This window comes from Ceratotherium simum, chromosome 26, assembly GCF_057802395.1.
Source record: "Ceratotherium simum simum isolate JZ-2026a chromosome 26, ASM5780239v1, whole genome shotgun sequence".
NCBI classification, from domain to species: Eukaryota; Metazoa; Chordata; class Mammalia; order Perissodactyla; family Rhinocerotidae; genus Ceratotherium; species Ceratotherium simum.
The window spans coordinates 4,505,269-4,523,921 of NC_141925.1; the positions used below are offsets into that span (position 1 = coordinate 4,505,269).

The following is an 18,653-nucleotide window of genomic DNA, read 5'->3' on the forward strand; positions in this document are numbered from 1 at the left end:
GACAGGACCCCGCTCAGGGTCAACAGCAGGTAGAGCTCCTGGATGGACTCTTGCCTCTGAGAACAGCAGCAGAAATGTTACTACCCCCCAATTAATAATTCAGACCCAAGGGCAAACTTCTGACTGGAGCTTGTAAGAAGAGTCCCTAGCAGCAAGCTGGGGAGCGGCCTCTGGGATTGCACTAGAACAACCATTCTCTCACTGCACAACAGCTACTACAGAGAGATAACAAATGGACGGACAACAGTCATCAAATGGGCAGTGTGTCACAAGCACTGTCCTAAGTGCTTTGCTTGTGTTACTCATTTAATTCTCCCAACAAATCTAAGAGGCAGGTATCTCTATCATTCCCAATGATCAGACGAGGAAACTGAGGCAGAGGTAGCCGGCCAAGGTCACGCAGCTGTAGCGAGTCCTGGAGTTATGATTCCAACTCAAGGCCTCCTCCCAACCTTTCCTTTATACATACTTTTCTTTATCCAAAAAGAAGTTTCTTTCTAGGGCGAGCACAGGAGTTGGCAAGATCCATGGCTTAAGATACTAGACCGAATATAAATTTGGAGAATAGCATAAACTTGACAACTCACAGTACTCGAGATCCCCAGCAAATCAATTCACTTGGACCAAATTAAATCATACTGCCTGAAAAATTCTTTATGCACTGCAGCTGGCAGTTTTCTAAACCTCCACCTTTGGCTGGCAGTTCCCTGTGCTCATGGTCACCCAGGCCATCCTTACTGCTACAGTCGCTCTCATCTATTCTCTCTTAGGTCATTTAACAGTAAGAAGGACATTCTCTAACACAGAAGTTGCATAGTGGCAGCCCACAGGCTGAAGCCGGCACAGAAACATGTTCCTTTGGATCTAAAAGTGTTTTAAAAACTTGAATTAGCTTCTAACATTTAAAATTAGAATATTTCACATAAAAATCGGTATTTTCAGCTCCTCTTGAGAAAAACCAGACAATCTGGCAAAAGTTGGCTGGAACCCCGTGGACAGAGCATGACCTCCCCAGCCCGCCAGCCACGCCACCCCTGGTACTCTCAGCATGGAGGCAGGGCAGAGTGTGGAACCTCAGTCGGCTCCCCTTGCTTCTATTACCTGGTCTCGCTGGTGTCTGAATGTGCAAGCCCTGATTTTATGTCTGGCATTTCATCACAGCCTCATCACCCGACTGATTCTGCCAGCCACCCGGCTTCTATCCCCTTGATCCTTCTCTAACAATCTTGTGTTTTGACACGCTACCCGCTTTGTCTTGAATTTTCCTCCCTTGGCCTCTGAGACTTGACACAAATCTTTCGATAGGAAGAAGGTGAGAGGTATCTTATTTCTGCTTTATTTCATTTTGCTGGCTCTTCCAACTCCTTCCAACCCTGAACTACAGGCATGCTCCCTGCAAAGCCGACTTCTGCCTTCACTCTTCTCCTTTCTTACTTTCCCCAAAGACAAACCCCATCCAGTCTCACGGATCCAACATCCTTTCTATGTATTCGCCTCCTACGTCTACATTTCCATCCTGATGTTACTTCAAGCGTCCCTGGTGGTCTAGGCGTCACCACAAATGCATCACACTCAAAACAGAACTGGTCCTCTTGCCCCGTAAGCCAGCTCCTCTCCTGACTCCTCTGCTCTTAAGAAAGGTATCCCTATTTCCCTAGGCACAAGCATGAAGTCATCTCCCTTTCCCTTTTCTCATCTGTCCCCTCCACAGCCAGTTGCCACAACTCACGAACTCTTCCTCTGAGGTGCCTCTCACTTAGTTCCTTTCTATGTCTGCTATCACCCCTTAGTATAGCTCCTTATGAATGCACACCTGGGTTTAGCCTGCTAATTGGCTTTGTGCCTTTCTTCTCTGCCCTCGGTGATTACTAGCACACAGCTTGGACCACACTGCCACGTCCACACCCAGCTCAAACACCTTCACGGCCCCCTACTGACTCCATGACGGCATCACACTACTTAAGCAGATGTCAAGGCATTCCACAATCCAGTCACAACCTACATTTATTTCTCTACTCTCCTTCCTGCCCTCTACTGTACTAAGACTACCCACGCCAACATCAAGCTCCATGTGGGCTGTGCCCTCCACCTCTGGAATGCCTTCCCTTCTGTCTTGCTAAGCCCTTCCAGTGCCTGCTCTCACACACTGGCTCAGGTGGACCGTTCTCCTGCCTCCACCATCTGGTTGAACGAGCCATCCTTTGCTGTCTTGTGTTCCTATTTCACGCCTGTGCATCCAGGCCATGTCCTTTCCCTGGTCTGCAGGGTTCCTTAGGGCAGCACTTAGCACAGGACTCTACATCCACTCAGTGAGCTGAGGCATACTGTACAGCTCAACTCTGCCATACACAAACGGAAGTCACTAATCCCAGAAGCTGCAGAGATAAAACAAACCTTCTCATCCTTCGGGGGCCGACCCCGTTTCCGGGGACTCTGCTCTTGGGCTCTTTTTAGAGGGGACTTGGAGCCTCTCTCTGAAGAGCCTGAAGACACCCTCTTCTTTCCTTCTCCCATGTTCTTCTTCACCTTCCCTTCAGACAGGCTAAGCTTGCGCTTCTCATCACCTGAGTTTGGCCTACTTCTGTCCTCACTGGAATTACGCCGATTCTTGTCATCAGCAGAATTGTGGGATGATGTCTGAAAGTTTAATAATAATAATGATAACCACCACAACAACCACCGCCATCACCACCACCATTTACACGAGCCACGCCCTGTGACGAGTGCTTTACATGCATTATCCACACAACCACCCTATGAAACAGGCTCTGCTGTCATCCCCACTTACATTTGAGGAGGCAGATAAAAAGAGAAATCGAGTCACTTGTCCATAGTCCCAAAGCTAATAAGTAGGATTTATATCCAGGGACTGGATATATCCTAGAGGCTATGCTCCTAATCTCTGTGCTATAAAAGGGAAAAATGGCCTGTGCTGTACTCAAAAGCTGAGATACTTCTCCTGGGTCCAAACAACTTTCCTAAGAGCAACGATCTATTCCAGAAAGGTCAGCTGCATACATGGAGTTTCAAATGATTAGCAAAACACTGATGATGCCTTAGATTTGAAGTAGCTCTCTCTTCATCGGTATTTCATAAGAATAGAATTTTAGATTTGGGCGACATTTAATCTGTTAGTTACCATGCAAAAATAACCGGTCTGGTCTTGGCATAAAGCGAGAACCAAGGAGTCTCTCACCTGGTCTTTCCCTTTGGCTCTCCTGAGGAACTCTTCGACGGCATCCACAGCTTGCTGGAATCGTTTTCCCTTGTTAATCTTTATCATTTCCTCCTTATGCGCATGATATGGCTTTAACTGTTCCACTTTGATCCAGGCACTAGCAGAAAACACACATAGAAAGCATATGATCCACACTGCCTATGCCAACAAGTATCAAAGACTTCACTGTAGCAGATGCAAATATCCATTTGGTTTGACTGTACTTTGAAGCAGATCTGCCATTTTTTCACATGTTATCAACACCCCAAACTCTTAAGCCTAAAAGTAGCTTTTCTTGAAACAAGTCAAGCAGAACAACAACAAACAAAATCAGAACATCCTCCAAATGAAATCATTGTGTTGTAGGCTATTTATTTCCACTTGCATTGACTAGCCTTCTACACTAAACTACACGTACCCTGCCACTTGCTCAGGGCAGAGGAAACCTGGAGATATTCTCCCATTCTCACCGCAGAGTACAAAACGCCCCACATGGACACCAGGGAATCAGGGCACCTGGGAGCATTATCAACCATGGCAGCATCACCACCTGTCAACAACCTCAACCAGACTGATGACCTATCAATCAACTGAGAATCAGGGAGGCTACGAGGGGCTAAAGAAATGCAGCATCATCTAAAAATCTGCTGTTCTTACAGATATTTGCAGCCAGGGAGCCTATATTTGTTCATAAATGATTGTATCCATGGCTACTAAACCACACAAAACATGTGACACATGGTTTGGAATGAGGGCACCAGTCACAAAAGGAAGCCTTTAAAAACAAGAGTCTGCTTGTGATTAAAGGTAGAAGAAAATATTCTTCTGATATTTAATTTTTAATTCCTACCATTAATGCATAACACAGGAAAGTGAAAAAAGCCATCAGTTGTCAATTCTGGAATATCTGGCCTACCATTCTCACCTGAACCAACCTGCCTCAGCTGGCTTTCTATAAACTGAACATTTACAGAATCCCAGTAAAGGAGAGAATTTTATAGGCTTGGCAAGGTAACAGTTAATTTATATTTTACCCTGTAATACTCACAGGTTTCATAGTATAACCTTCAGAAAAAGTGGGTCAGGTTAAAGATGTAGAAACTGGGCTATCACACTAACTCAGGGTTCTCTCCTTTAGAAAAAGCCTGAGAATATTCACTAATGACAGTACACAAAAATAACGCTACCAACCCACCAACAGCCACCTGTGCTTTGAGGGTTGTGCTAATGGTTGTGATGATGGGTCTGTAGGAACACAACAGCCCTGGGACCATCAGCCTGCAAATGCAACAGCAAACCAGGACTAGTTATCTATGGCTAAACAAAACTAGAGTATGGAATGATGACCAGGTCTAAGATGCTAGTCTCACTGCACAAAGCTCCAACCAGGTGAGGCAAGCAGGTACCTCTCTAGCGACCAACTCATGTTAAAGTTTGAAATTTGACATGATAGAGGCAATAGGTCCAATCTACAGGGAGGAAAAACGAAATTAAATTTCGACCCCAGGGCCGGCCCAGTGGCTTGGTGGTTAAGTGTGCGCGCTGCAATGCTGGTGGCCGGGGTTCGGATCCCGGGTGCGCATTGAGGCACCACTTCTCCGTCCATCCTGAGGCCGAGTCCCACATACAGCAACTAGAAGGATGTGCAGCTATGACATACAACTATCTACTGGGGCTTTGGGGGGAAAAAATAAAAAAATAAAAAATAAAAAAAAATAAAAAAATAAAAAAAATTTCGACCCCACATTGTCTGGCAAATACACCACTGACTCTCTTGCCTCTCCTTGCATTTACAGTGTTCTTAAGGATAGAACACCAGAGCAATCAGATGCAAAGCCAGACACATCCTGAAAAGTTAAGGTGTCACACTAGCTGGTGGCTCTGAGATGACACAACTGTCAGTGAAGAAGCTTAAAGAGCCACGGTGCTCTGGACAGGCCTCTTCCTTCTCCGAGCTTCAGGTCAGAAGCTGAGACCCGTGCAACTTCCAGTATAAGACCAACGGGGTGGTTTTTATGGAGCCCCTTGAGATGGCACAACATACTCTAAGAATCCTAATCCCTGCCTCCCCGCCACCCCAACATTAACCTCTGATTCAGAGTAAGTAGAAAGGCAAGAACACCTGTGGAGGAAGCACCAATAAACCTATGTCTATTTTTTCATTTAAGCATTTTAAGTGGATTATTGATTTCTGCCAGAAGAACAGTATAGTCAAAATTCCATTCATCCTGAAGACTGGCATTTGAGATACTAAAACGAAATTTTCCTCTATGACCTTCTTTGGAAAGTGAAAATGGTTTGCTAAATAAACTGACCGTATAAATGTGACTTCAAGAGGATAAATCCAAGAAACGTTAATCTACTTAAGAAATCAACCTATTGTTGGAGAAGCATCCTGTCACATCAGAAAAACAGTAAATAAAAAGCCAGCCCCCAGAGCCCTAGGAGGATTACCTCTTGAAAGCAAGCCAAACTGAAATCACATCGACCATCCGAAAAGAATTTTTTCTCTAAAGGCTGTATTGCAAAACCCTCTTGTCTCCCTAAAGAGGGTGGTTTTTCAGCTGGAGCTTCAATACTGCACCACTCTCTGATCCACTGAGGATGCTTGGGGCGCCTGGCATGCAACTGGTGCTCAGTAAATAATCACTGAGTAGAAGGATGTCTTTCAGGCATGGTTGGGGGCTGGATTGCTGGCCTCTGGGTTAAATGCTGTAAGGCTTTAGTGGTTTTTTGTGGTTGTTGCTGTTGTTTGTATGTTTTTTAAGTGACTGTCCTGTTTCTTTCCTTGATATAAGCTATAACTTGTGATTTCCCTCACGTCATCCTCCCAATGCCTAGATGGAGCTGGACGTTTTCTGCCCAATTTGCTGTAGGCTGGGAAGTCAGAAAAATCAAGTTTAGTCAAGTTGTGTCTGAAGTACGCAGCTCTGCTTTTATGTACAAGGAAGTTAATTACACATCATTTACAGAAGTAAAGCCTGGAAACAAGCTAACTGGCAATCAGTGAGGTTGTTACAAAGAACAGAATGGAAGGCCCCTTAAGATATTTGGCTAAGTAGAAAAAAGTAACAGGCAGAGCAGAGTGTGTGGTATGCTACCACTTGTGTAAAAACGAGGAAAAAGGAACATGTAACTTCTTGAGTATGCACACAATATCTCCAGAGGAACATGCCATAAGAAACTAGTATAATAGGATGCCCGTGGGCCAGGAACAGGGTGGCTGATGGACGGAGATGAATGGATGGGGAACTGTTTCATGGTTTACAACTTGATTTTTTTTTTAGGGGAACCATAAACATGTAATATCTTTAAAAAACAACAGATCAACAATAAAGGCCTCTGCTGTAGAACATAGGCTATTCTGACTGCCCAGAGGCTTCCTCTATTACTTCCTTGTTGGTAGGTTTGCTCAGGTGGGTAGCTATTGCCCAAGTAAGTGCACCTGTAACACTGCCCAGAGGGCAAACTCACCCTAGTATTCTGATAACGCCTGTGACAAATTCTTTTCATTTGCGAATATCAACGTTCCACTAAGCCACCCTCAGATTATATACTCTACTCAAAAAGAATTTAAAAACCTCACATTTTCAAAAACTTTCATAATTCTGACCTGCTTTGCCCTTAAATTAAAATCATACCATGTAGATATCATATTAAAGATGCCAGTCTATGAACAACCTCCAACACCCTCACACGTGTCTCAGACGTCACGCAGACATGATGACCTAGGCAGGAAGAGAACACATGTGCAAGCACAGTCCAAAGGTGAGAATGAGGATGTGGTCAGAAGACATGGGTTCGCTTCTCCACCTAGATTTGGTGAGCAGTACCTAGTAAATAATTTCTATGCTTGCCCCCACCCCTTTTAAACCATTGAAAGAGGCTGAAGATTACTGAGGTGTCAAAGGTCCAAGTCTAAGCTATTCAGAAATCAAGACACCCAAAAAATCACAAATCAAAAAAAAAAACAACCAAAAAACCATAAAGTAACTCAGAATTTCTCAGTCAACTTCAAGCAACGATTATCATACAGACATCAACAAAGACTTGCAGATAAGATAGATTTAGAAGACTTTGTTTCCAAAACTTGAAAACATTCCCAAATGCTGGATGAGGCTTTCAAACTGTGCTGCCTGCGGCAACATGGCCAGCCGCTTCTTTCTGTGCCAGTTTCTATAATTCTGGTGTATGATGCTTGCTCCTGGAGTCCACTGCCTCAGCCACAAAGGGTGTTACCTGTAGGACAGGAGCTGCTGCTGGCAGTGGGAGAGGAGAATCTACTCTACTCTCTCTAGGACAGCTTTTGTCCAGCCCTGGCAGAGGGACACTGCTGGCTCAGTCCACATACCCAGAGCAGTGGCCCTCACTATTCACTTGGCTCAATTCTGCAACTATCACACGGTGTCGCATGTAGGGAAAGTGGGTCAATCAGGTACCAGGTGAAAAGAAAAAGAGATGCTCAGATGGTTCCAATCTGCTATGCTTCTAATTATGAACCACAGATTTTTCTAGGAGAGTTACTTCAATACTCAGACACCTCACACCCAGCCTGTCTCACCTTATATCTGGTTTGATGTAAAAAGTACCTCAGGCTGGGATCCTGGACATCTTATCACTTAAATCCGTAAATCTCCTGCCTCTCAGTTTGCATATCTGTTAAGAAATAAGAACCAGAACAACCACCCTATCCATTTCCTGGAGGGCTGTTGTGCGGCTCAGAGGTGACGACTGCTATAGAAACTCTCGGGTCGTAGTCTGGGATCTACCCATTGTTCGCCCACAGTATTCTCTAAACTGTTTTGTTTCTGGTGGTTTTTGAGCGCCTGCAAAGTAAATGAACTCCCTCCATTCTGCCTTCCTCAGCCACTGACGAAACTTTTAACCCCCGAGCTCAGCTTCTACTCCAATGGGTGACCACCTGTCCAACGTGGGCCCTCAGGGACCTGAGACTTCATCTTTGGTTGGGGTAACTTGGTGGAGTTGGCAAAGTTACGCTGAATTTATTCTTCCCTCTGTTATTTCCCTGAGATGGAAAATTACCGCGGGCAGTTGCTGTTGTGGCCTCCAGTCTCCGAGAGCCGAATCTGGCCATCTTACTAAGTCCTTCCCCACGCAAGGGAGGCTGGTGAGGAAGGCTGGTCCTCTCTTCCTAACAGTGGGATGTCAACATAATTTGTTACATGTTTCGGCAGAGGAAGGGAGAGAGAGAAAAATTAGGTTTCTAAAAGATTGAAATCATTGTTCATCTTGCCTTAAAGAGCTAGCCTTTTTACTCAATAAAGGTCCTTGCTAATATAAAAAAATCAAATCTCTATTTTTTCCTTAAGTAGTATGTCAGTCTTGAAACAGTACATCTCTGACTGAATCCTATACTCCTCAGGAATACAGGAACAGCCCCAACCGGCCAGACCCTGTCCACCGAGGTCAGGTCCTAGTAACCAACCGAGCCTCCGCCCCAGGATGTGCCAGGAACGTCTGCCCCTCTCCCTGATATCAAGCATTAAAGGTGAGGTAGAGTCCAGCTTCTTCTGTAGCCATTTATGGCTTTGCCTTTCACAAAGTAGTTCTCATCCCTAAAACGTCCATTTGCATTTCCTGTCTAAACAACCTCTCAGACGCCTATCTCATATAGTACTCCTTACACATGCCCTGCACACAGTCACTCAACATTTACTCTACTCACAGTGCCCCGTGTTGACACTCAGAGGGTTTATGAACAAGTCAGTGTCTATCTCCTTAAGGCCATTCATTATTTCATCAATTCTGATTGTGTTCTTTTTCCAGCCTTTGCTTTTTCACATTAGACAGTCCTACTCTTTCATCTAACTTGGTTCCCTTTTCTGATTTTGACTAGTTCCATCAGATCCCTTTGGGAGCATGGACTGGACTGCACGCAGTACTCCTGGTGAGGCATGGTACAGTTTTTACATAAAGGCGGAACAATATAAAAATAAGAAAAAAGAGCCCCCTAACCCCAAAAAGGTGGAAAAATGTATTGTTTTTGTTCAAAGCCTTTTTGGTCAAAAGAGCAGACCTGGCTGACACCCTTAGGAACCTCCAGCTCTCAGATGCCTTTCTTTTCAAACACAGATCCTCTCTCTCTCTCATGGGCAGAGTCTGTGTCTGTCTCTCTCACATTTTCCTTAAAGCCACCTGCTTCTTACCAGCTTTTTTCCTCTCTTGTAACAGATCTATCCCCTGACCTGATTGTTGAACACCTGCTGTATGCCAAACCATACTATGAATAAGTGACACAACTTCTTCATAACAACGAGGTAGGGAGTATTATTCCCACGTAGGGACAACGGTGCAGAGGCTTAGAAAGGTGAAACAGCTTTCCCAAATCACAGAGCAGGTGGAGCTGGTGTCTGAATGCACATCAGGCCAGTAACAGATCCAGAACTCTTTCCCCAAAGTAATTCGCTCCTAAAAAAGATCTGGAGATTTCACTTCAGATAATATAAAGATACTAAATAAAATTTACCTTAATGTTGATCACTAAGAACCATTCTCCCTTAAGAAAAGTGCTTGTAGAGCCTTACCCTTTGTTTCCCTCCGTTAAGCCAACTGCATAGCCATAAAAAGATAATATGCTGGTCCCAGGGCAACTTAACTTTTAAATAGCTTTTTATGTGGAACTCTATCAAATGAGTTTAAAAGGCTTGAAAATATTGTATCTAACAGTTGCCCTGTATCCACTTGCTTAAGAATCCCCTCCAAGAATTTTAGCTAGTTAGAAATCATATCACAACCACCGACGCTATGAGGTTATTTTTGTGTTCAGTAAGTGCATCCTTTTCGTTGGCTTCACCTGTTTGCCTGTCTGTGATGAAAGTCACTCAACTCCAATTTTCTGTGTCCTATCTGTAGTAGTTCTTATACACAGAAACCACAGTTTATTCATCTAGCCTTCCAGCATTTCTTTTTCAATTATAAGAACACAATGGCTTTCAGGCCTCCTGTAATCTGATTAAGTCTCCACTTTCTATGCATTCCCATTTTTGTTTCAGACTTGTGTACTTCTTTGTTTAACTGACCAAGTTGGGCCAACTATATTGCCTCTGTTATTCCCAACCCCAAGTTCTTTACCCCAGGGAGGGAGCCTCTCTCTGCCTATACAATCAACTTAATGCCTAGTTGTTCACAGTATCCCCACTGCCTAGAATGCCCTTCTTGTTCCTGCCTATCCAAATTCTATTTATCCTCCAGAGCTGGCTTCACATCCCATCTCTTCCATCAGCTTTCTCTGACCTAGCTGTTCTCCACTGATCTCTCCTTGTTCTAGAACCCTTTAGCAATTACCTGCATCACTCCTTCTGTCCTTACTCTCATCTGAAATGTTTATGTCTTGTCACCTGAGCTCCTGGAAGGTGGAGACCACACATTTGCTTTCCTGGAAGTTCACTTTGGTGTCAGCAACGCGGAGTGTGGCTGCACAATCAGCACCGCTTTATGCATCAGGACAGTTGTTTGTGAAATCCATAGCATTGGGCCGGCCCCGTGGCTTAGCGGTTAAGTGCGCACTCCGCTTCTGGCGGCCCGGGTTCGGATCCCGGGCGCGCACTGATGCACCACTTGTCCGGCCATGCTGAGGCCGCGTCCCACATACAGCAACTAGAAGGATGCGCAACTATGACATACAACTATCTACTGGGGCTTTGGGGGAAAAAGGGGAAAAAAAAAAGGAGGAAGATTAGCAATAGATGTTAGCTCAGGGCTGGTCTTCCTCAGCAAAAAAAGAAGAGGATTGGCATGGATGTTAGCTCAGGGCTGATCTTCCTCACAGGGGGAAAAAAAAAAAAAAGAAAAGAAATCCATGGCATTACCAGAACATTCTCTCTTCCAGAGTGTCTCTGGTTCTCACAGCGCTGGGCCAGTGACTACCTTGAAATATCAACATCAAAAGGCTGCTAAATCAGTTTGTGACAGAGAACTGGGCCTAGGTAATTAGTATATCTATATGGTTAACGTAAACATGCCATGCAAACTCTAAACTGGGATAAGCACTCAGACGTATAAACTTCTGAGTCAGTGAAGGGCAGTATTTATAACAGATTTTGCTATGGAATATTATATATCGCTTTCTGGGAATGCATATTTTAACTATTGGTATTAGATTTATCAGAAAAGCCACAGATGTTTTTCAGACCCAAAGCTACATTTTCCTGTAAGAGTCAAAAATAGAAATACAACTACTTAAAGAAATCAAACCATCTAGCTAGACCCAAGTAATCAAATTGATGTAGTGATGAGACAGCTAAACAAATCACCAGAAACTTAAGTAAATACACATTCTCTCCCTGACTGTACGTTATATGGCCTATCAAAGAATCTCAAATTGATGGTCCTGATTTCAACTCTAAGACAGATCTGGTTAAAAAGCTTTACTGTTACAATGTTAGAGCAAGTCATCTAATTTCACAAAAGAGAACAGAATCAAACAACTACTTTTATTAAGGTAAATAAAATTTTAGTTTTCACTGTATACCTTATGCATGAGCCACATGATAAACAGCCATTAAAAAGAGAAAGAAACATGGCCCTTATAATAGGAACTGCCTATGAAGTTGGGTTAAGAGATGTAAGAAACTATCTCAACATGATTACCATATGTAGAAGATGGTGAACCCTCATTCTCACTTGACATTGTTATTGGCCCCAAGACAATTTCTGCGAGATAAGAACAGCACTTTATATTTAGGTAAGAAGCCAGAATGATATGCCATTCTTATACACTACAGTAAGACGGAACTAGGGTCCCTAGAATATTCTCAAAGCAGCCCAGGCCCAGGGCAACGCTCAAATAAAGGGAGAGTGCAACTCTTGGGGAGCACTACTCACTGATCTTCTGTTCCAAAAAACTTCACAAAAAAGCATTTCTTTCCACGCGGTTTCTTCAAGTCCTTGGGTGGATTAACAATCTGGGGGATAAAAGGGAAAAAGTTTTTTTCCACAGCTCCAAATTAACAAGAAAAAACCCTAAATAAAACAAAAGGAATATGACTGAAAAAGAACCCAGAGCCTAGCACACGTCCAAATGTGGCACTTTACCATGATGTGAGGAAACATGCAAATATTCTAGAAGTTCCTACATCTAACATGTAGTACAGCATTCAATAGATACAATATCCCCTTTACTGCAATGGTCGTGTTTTAAAAGCATTTAAAACTAAGACCAACATTATTTGCCCCCAGTGTGACCTTGTCATCACTGAAAAAATGCACAGGACACTCTTAAAAATACTTGTGTGCAGGAAGAGTTGCGACAGGTAATAGTGACAAAGAAGGACAACCGAGGCACTGAAAATGCCATATTGCAAAGAGACAGTCTAAAGACATTTCCCAGGCTCCAAACAAGAATATAACAACAGAACATTTGGAAAGCTATGACGGATCGCCTCATGCAAAATCTGGAATGCCAACTTTTGCAAAGATGCACTGGAGAGAGCAGCACATATGGTAACATGGAAAGATTTAAACTTAGTTGGGACAAAAATACTTTGACTTTTCACTAACCTACATTTAGATTTCTCTCTTCCTGGAGAATTTATTTTCCTCTCCTTTTGTTAGATTTAACTGTAAAGCTATATTCAAGTTAGAATTGATTTCCAGAGTTAAAAGACTTCACCACAACTCTCTCTGATTCAAGAAATAAGCATTTACTGTAGATTAAATGACCTGGTTTATATTATATTGCTTTTTCTAAACAAACTGATAATAGAGAAAAAAAAATTCTGAGTGTCATTTAAGTAGGCCCAGTTTGACCCAATGCTAGAAATTGAGGCGGGTGCATCTTACATTCTCCACCTTCTCAAATGCAACTTCAGATGTCTTCCTATAGTAGCTTCTAGTAGTAGAACACACTCACCTTTCCTGGCCAAGGAGGATACCGGCCGAGTTTCCCCCTAGAGAAAACACAGAGAATCAGCATTTGCCTTGGAAAAGCCAGTCCATCTCCTTCAACCCACTCAACATGCAAGTTCTTTTCTAAATCTCCACTCGCACCCTCAAGTGCCAGAACAAGTTTGCAAACAGGAGTTCTTAATTTGGCTTCCACAGCTGGGCCCAAGAGGCCCAAATCCCTCAGAGCTGGGATGCAAAATTGTAAACGCATGTGCACAAGGTATGTGCATTCTCCTGGTGACAACAAATACACAATAATGAAACCACAAGAATCACTTGTCTAGAGCCTCCCCGGGACGGGGGCGGGGGGCAGTGTGCTCTGTAAACACAGACTTTCCCTCGCAAAGTCTGGTTTAATTCACCGCGGGACGGCCCGGCTCTGACAAATGCTAATGGGAGCCTTCCTCTGGGTCGGGAAACGAGCTACGCAGCTCCAGGGAGGCGGCGAGCGTCAGTCTCAGTTCGGGCGGTTGTCTGGGACACACGAGCGGACCACGAAGGCACCCAGGAAGGCACTGGTCCCCGCCAAGCCTCTGAGTGTAAAGGAGAAGTCCCCCCTCCATTTCTTCACGGGGCAGCGCCAACAGTCCGGTTTCGACACCCCGGGCCGAGCCGCCGCACAGGTCGGTTCCATCGCAACGCGGGTTTTGACCGGCTCGCCCGGCGAGATGGCCCCGCCAGCTCCCCGACTCTGCCGCTTTCCGAGACGCCTGGGCAAGACCTCGAGGACCCGGCGTCCGCAGGAGCCGCGCGGCACCGGGCACTCCCTCCACCGTGGCCGCCGGCGTCCGGGTCCGGGGCTCAGAGACCGGCCCGCCGCGGCCACCCTCGGCCTCAGTCCCCCGGGGCCGGGCTGCCCCTTCCGCCCGGCGTCGCTCCCAGCGCCGGCACCTCGTCTCGCCCTCTCTCGCGGCCTGGAGCGCATAGAAAGGCAGCTCCGAAGCTGGCGGCGACCCCCGTGCCCAGGGGTGCAGCTTCGCGGCGCACCTCGCTCGGCCCCGGCCGCCCGGACTCACCACACCAAATCGCCGAGCCGCAGACTCACAGCCGCCATCTTACCACCCAACCACGGCCGACGCACGGGCCGCCGGGAACATCAGGGCGCCCCGGCACCGCCCATTGGAGTGCGCCCGGCCACGTGACGGGGGCCGGCTGTCAGCGGCCACGCCGCGGCTCTGACGTCACCGCGCCCGCCGGGACTCATTGGCCGGCTGAGCGGCACGTGACCCGGGAGCCGCGGTCTCCGCGCGCCGGAGCCCCGAGACTCCCGGCTCTTCTCCCCCTCCCTCCGGCTCGTGACAACGAAGCGCCGGCGGTCTGAGGCGGCGGTGGAGGCGGCGGTAGCGACTGTGCGGCCGGCCGAGAGCGCGAGGGAGCCGGCCCTGCGGTCCGCCCCGCCCCCGGGTCCCGGCCTCCAGCCCCCTCCTCCTCGGCGCTTCCGTTACGGCCGTTAGTCTCGCGCGGGCCCCGGGGCCGGCCGCGTCGGCGCGCCGGCAGCTGCCCTGACAGACTTCGGCGCGGCCTGGAAGCCAGCCTCCGCCCGCGCCCGGGGCCCCGCGCCCGGCGAGCTCTGCGTGGCCGCGCCCGGAGGGCCGACGGGTCCTTCGGAGGCTGCTTTCTGACGGCCGGGGTCCGGGGAGCGGCTCCGAGCCCGCGTCCGCGCCGCAAGTTGTCCCGGGGCGCCGGTGCAGCCCGCCCCGAGGTCGCGAGCTGCTCGGCCGACGTGGAGCCGGCGTCTCTCCGCTTCCTCCTGGGCGGGCGCGGCGGCACGGCCCGCGAGGCTCCCCCGGGCGCGCGGGGACCCGGCCATGGGCCGCGGCGCGGGCCGGCCGCCCGCGGGGAGGCATGGCTCGGGGGCCGGCCGCTAGCGGCGCCGCAGCCCGGGCTCCCGGGCCGGCATGAGGACGGCCGCCGGGGGACGAGTGCGGCCCGCGGGGCCGTAGCCTGCGTCGCGCCGGGGACAAAGGTGCGTGTCTTTGTGGGGACCGGGCTCTCGTGTCCGCCTTGCTGTAGTTTGACACTTTGAGGGAAGTTGAGCGCAGGCTGTTGTGACAACAGGAAGGCAGGTGCCGGGCGCGGTCTCGATACGTTAAAACTAAGCCACTGAATGGGAACTGTAATCGGCGGTTCAGCACAGCGCCTGCCCAAGTGTCCGCACACCAGGGAGGGAACAAAATTTAGAAGGTCCCAATGCCAGTTGCAGACTCCAGGGAGTCCGAGGGAAGAGTTAACTTAGAACCGGACTGATCTTGGGTCGTCTCCTGCTTGAAAAGGTGGCGGGTCCGCACGCGTCTCCCATAGGCGTTTTGTTATGCGGAGACTTGGGTTGTAAGGGGCTTTTAGCGAACTAGGTCGTTGGAAGCCTGGTTTTTCTTGGGCGTTCAGTTTCCCTAAAGCACCGTCCGTTAGTTTCAGGAACTGTCATTGACTGTTTTGTGTTTTTTAAAGACAAACTGATCATTTAAAGCATGTTTAAGATTCCAAAAAATAATTTAGTGAAATTAAACACACATTCCTAATTTAAAAACTTTTATTTTTTGAGGACTTTGAAGGGTATTTTAATGACTTGGTAAAAATATGTAAATCCTAAATTGACATCGCACTGGGCTACAGGCATTCCCGTTAGTCAGGAACATGGCAAAGAATATATTGTCTAATATTATTCTGGAAGTTCTAGCCAATGTAATAAGACGTGAAACAAAAATAAGAAAAATAATTTTTCAGAAAGAAGGCAAAATTCTCATTTCTGTGGATGAAAGGTCAGCCTATTTTGAAAAAAAGTTAAGGGAAAACCGTTAAAATAAGAGTTCACTTGTAAAGAAACTAATTGTAAAATCAGTATACAAAATTCTCTTTTTCTTTGTTTCACCAATAATCCGTTTGAAAATATAGTAGTTAAGATGTTGTGTAACAAAAATATACAATTCCGGGGAATAACCTCTGAGATACAAAAGGAGGCTAGCATTTCTTGGATAACATCAGTTGAGTTTTTTAAGAGGGGTGTTTTTGTGTGTAGAATACTGTGCTTTTACTTCGAATAATGTTCAACTCATTAAAGTTGAGTATTTAAATACTTAGCTTTTCTTAAGCTTTTTAAATTTTACTCACAAATCTTGTTTTATTTACAAATCTAAGAATGTTTATATAAATAAAAATACTTGGTCTTTGACAAAGCTTCGATTAAGGCGTCAGTTTAACAGATTAAATTTCTCTAAACAGTGAACTCGCTTTACAAAGTTAAATTCCCTTAAGTGTTTTAAACTGCATTTAAAGTTTTATATGCTTTTTCTCTCAAATACTTCAAACTTATAGAACGGTGAACTTATAAAGCTAGTAGTAAAGTCTTTCCAAGGACTTAACTCTTGTAAGGCTAATGTGTGAATGTAAGGTTCTTTTAAACGCACACTTTCAAAGTTATATTTTCTTAAGGATTTCAAATTAAAATTGTAAGTCTAAGTCATTCATTCATATGTTTTTGTTTTTTCTTTTTTTTGTGAGGAGATCAGCCCTGAGCTAACATTTGATGCCAATCCTCCTCTTTTTTTGCTGAGGAAGACTGGCCCTGGGCTAACATCCGTGCCCATCTTCCTCCACTTTATATGGGACGCCGCCACAGCATGGCCCACCAAGCAGTGTGTCGGTGCGCGCCCGGGATCTGAGCCGGCGAACCCCGGACTGCTGCAGCAAAGCGTGCGCACTTAACCGCTTGCGCCACCGGGCTGGCCACCATTCATATGTTTGATTCTCTTAAATATTGCAAATGATTTAGTAACAAGTGACGGCAATTATCATGATGATTATAAAACTTAATCCAAGATCTAAGTGTTAATATGCTGTAGGTTTGATTCTGTAGTCTTATTTCTATAACTTCTCAGGCCGGCAAAGTCACCTCCACAACTAAGAGAAGCAGATTTACCATATAGGTTTGAAGTTAAAATGTCTAAAATTTGGGCCAAGATAAGGTTACATTTTTATTTTATTTATTTTTTTAAACAGTTATTTTAATTTTATTTATTTATTTTTTTTCCCCCAAAGCCCCAGTAGATAATTGTATGTCATACCTGCACATCCTTCTAGTTGCTGTATGTGGGACTTGGCCTCAGCATGGCCAGAGAAGCGGTGCGTCGGTGCGCGCCCGGGATCCGAACCCGGGCCGCCAGTAGCGGAGCGCACGCGCTTAACCGCTAAGCCACGGGGCCGGCCCTAAGGTTACATTTTTAAATTACTGCCCAGACAGGGGCAGGGACCTGGTTGCCGCTTCCAGGATGACCTTCCTGTATCCCATCGGTTAACTTGCAGATTCTCTTACAGTGAGACTGTGCCTGCTCTCATCAGTGGGGGACTTGCAGCTTGCAGCTGGGACTTATTTTCATAACCCAGTGCATCAGGAATGTCCTGGGGGCCTTGAAAGTTTCTTTTAGGGGAATTTCTTTTAACATTTTAATGCATGATGGTCTTTTGTGCCACCAACCTGTTTTGCTGCTAATCACTTTGCTGTCTAATTAGAATTATTTTAACTCTTCATTTTTAGATATTTTATTCCCTTATCTGATCTTAAAGATTAAAATTTTATGATCATAATAGAATGAATATTGCATATATACAGATATACATATATTTGGATGTATATGATATATGTAAAATCTTCCTGAATTAATTCATATTTATGATTCATTTACAATCAAAATGCAGTGAGGTTTTTTGGGGGAACTTGTCAAAGTGATTCTAAAATTGATCTGAAATGATAAACAGGTTGGAAGAGCCAAGTATTACTTTTAAAAGAAGAAGAAAGATGAATTTTTAATTCAAGATGTTAAAATATAAAATTTGTCAAAACAATATGGTACTGGTTGAGGAATCTCTAGATACTAGATTAATATAACAGGATAGATTTCAGAAATAGATCTTAAGATATCTAAGACATTACGTATGATATATGCCAAATCAGCAGGGAAAAGAAGGATTATTAGTGATTGATGCTGGGAAAAACCAAGTTAGAGCCTCATCTCTCACCTTATAGCAGAGCAAATTCAACTTGGGTTAAAGAGTTCAATGTGAAAAATATATCTATAAAAGGCTGGATAGGTAAATTCTTACACAAGAATTACCTGGCTGGAGAAGGACATTCTAGGCATAAAAGCAACGGGAGAAACCATAAGGGAGAAGAGGCTAATTTTAACTGCATAAAAAGTTAAAATTTCTTTCATCATACCTTGCTTTAAGCAAAATTAAGCAGTAGGTAATGAAGCAGGAAAAAGTACTTATAAAAGATATGGTAGGCGTTATACATTTCTAATATACGTTACACATCTATAACACGTCAAAAGCCCTTATAAATCAACAAAAAGTTGCAGTTTTTTCAACTATTCCCTTAATGCTGGATATTCAGGTTACTCCTATCATTTTCCTATACAAACAAGGCTGCAATGAATGTCCTTATTTATCGATGTGGTAGAAAGTTCACACTAGAATATGAGTTTAAAAAAGCAGGACACAAAATTATACATGAAGCAAATATATATATATAGCA

The 18,653-nt window shown here is 45.2% G+C and overlaps 2 protein-coding genes across 5 annotated transcripts in view; one reads left to right on the forward strand and one right to left on the reverse strand.

The window, feature by feature from the left end:
* Window positions 1–14,208, reverse strand: part of GLYR1 (glyoxylate reductase 1 homolog) — a 35,019-nt gene extending 20,811 nt beyond the window's left edge. For 2 of the 3 annotated variants that reach the window (XR_015556487.1, XM_004438096.3), the window contains exons 1-5: window positions 14,140–14,207; window positions 13,089–13,125; window positions 12,062–12,141; window positions 3,197–3,335; window positions 2,395–2,637 (exon numbers count right to left, since the gene is read on the reverse strand). Coding sequence is in view for 2 of the 3 variants with exons in the window: in XM_004438096.3 (XP_004438153.2) it covers window positions 2,395–2,637; window positions 3,197–3,335; window positions 12,062–12,141; window positions 13,089–13,125; window positions 14,140–14,177 (537 nt within the window). In the remaining variant the exon portion in view is untranslated. Of the gene's footprint in view, window positions 1–2,394; window positions 2,638–3,196; window positions 3,336–12,061; window positions 12,142–13,088; window positions 13,126–14,139 lie in introns of all 3 variants that reach the window. The other variant, XM_014793473.2, reaches the window with a different exon arrangement.
* Window positions 14,209–14,933: 725 nt separating this feature from the next.
* Window positions 14,934–18,653, forward strand: part of UBN1 (ubinuclein 1) — a 37,949-nt gene continuing 34,229 nt past the window's right edge. For both annotated transcript variants that reach the window (XM_004438094.3, XM_087449584.1), the window contains exon 1: window positions 14,934–15,089. The gene's annotated coding sequence lies outside the window, so the exon portion shown is untranslated. The remainder of the gene's footprint in view (window positions 15,090–18,653) is intronic.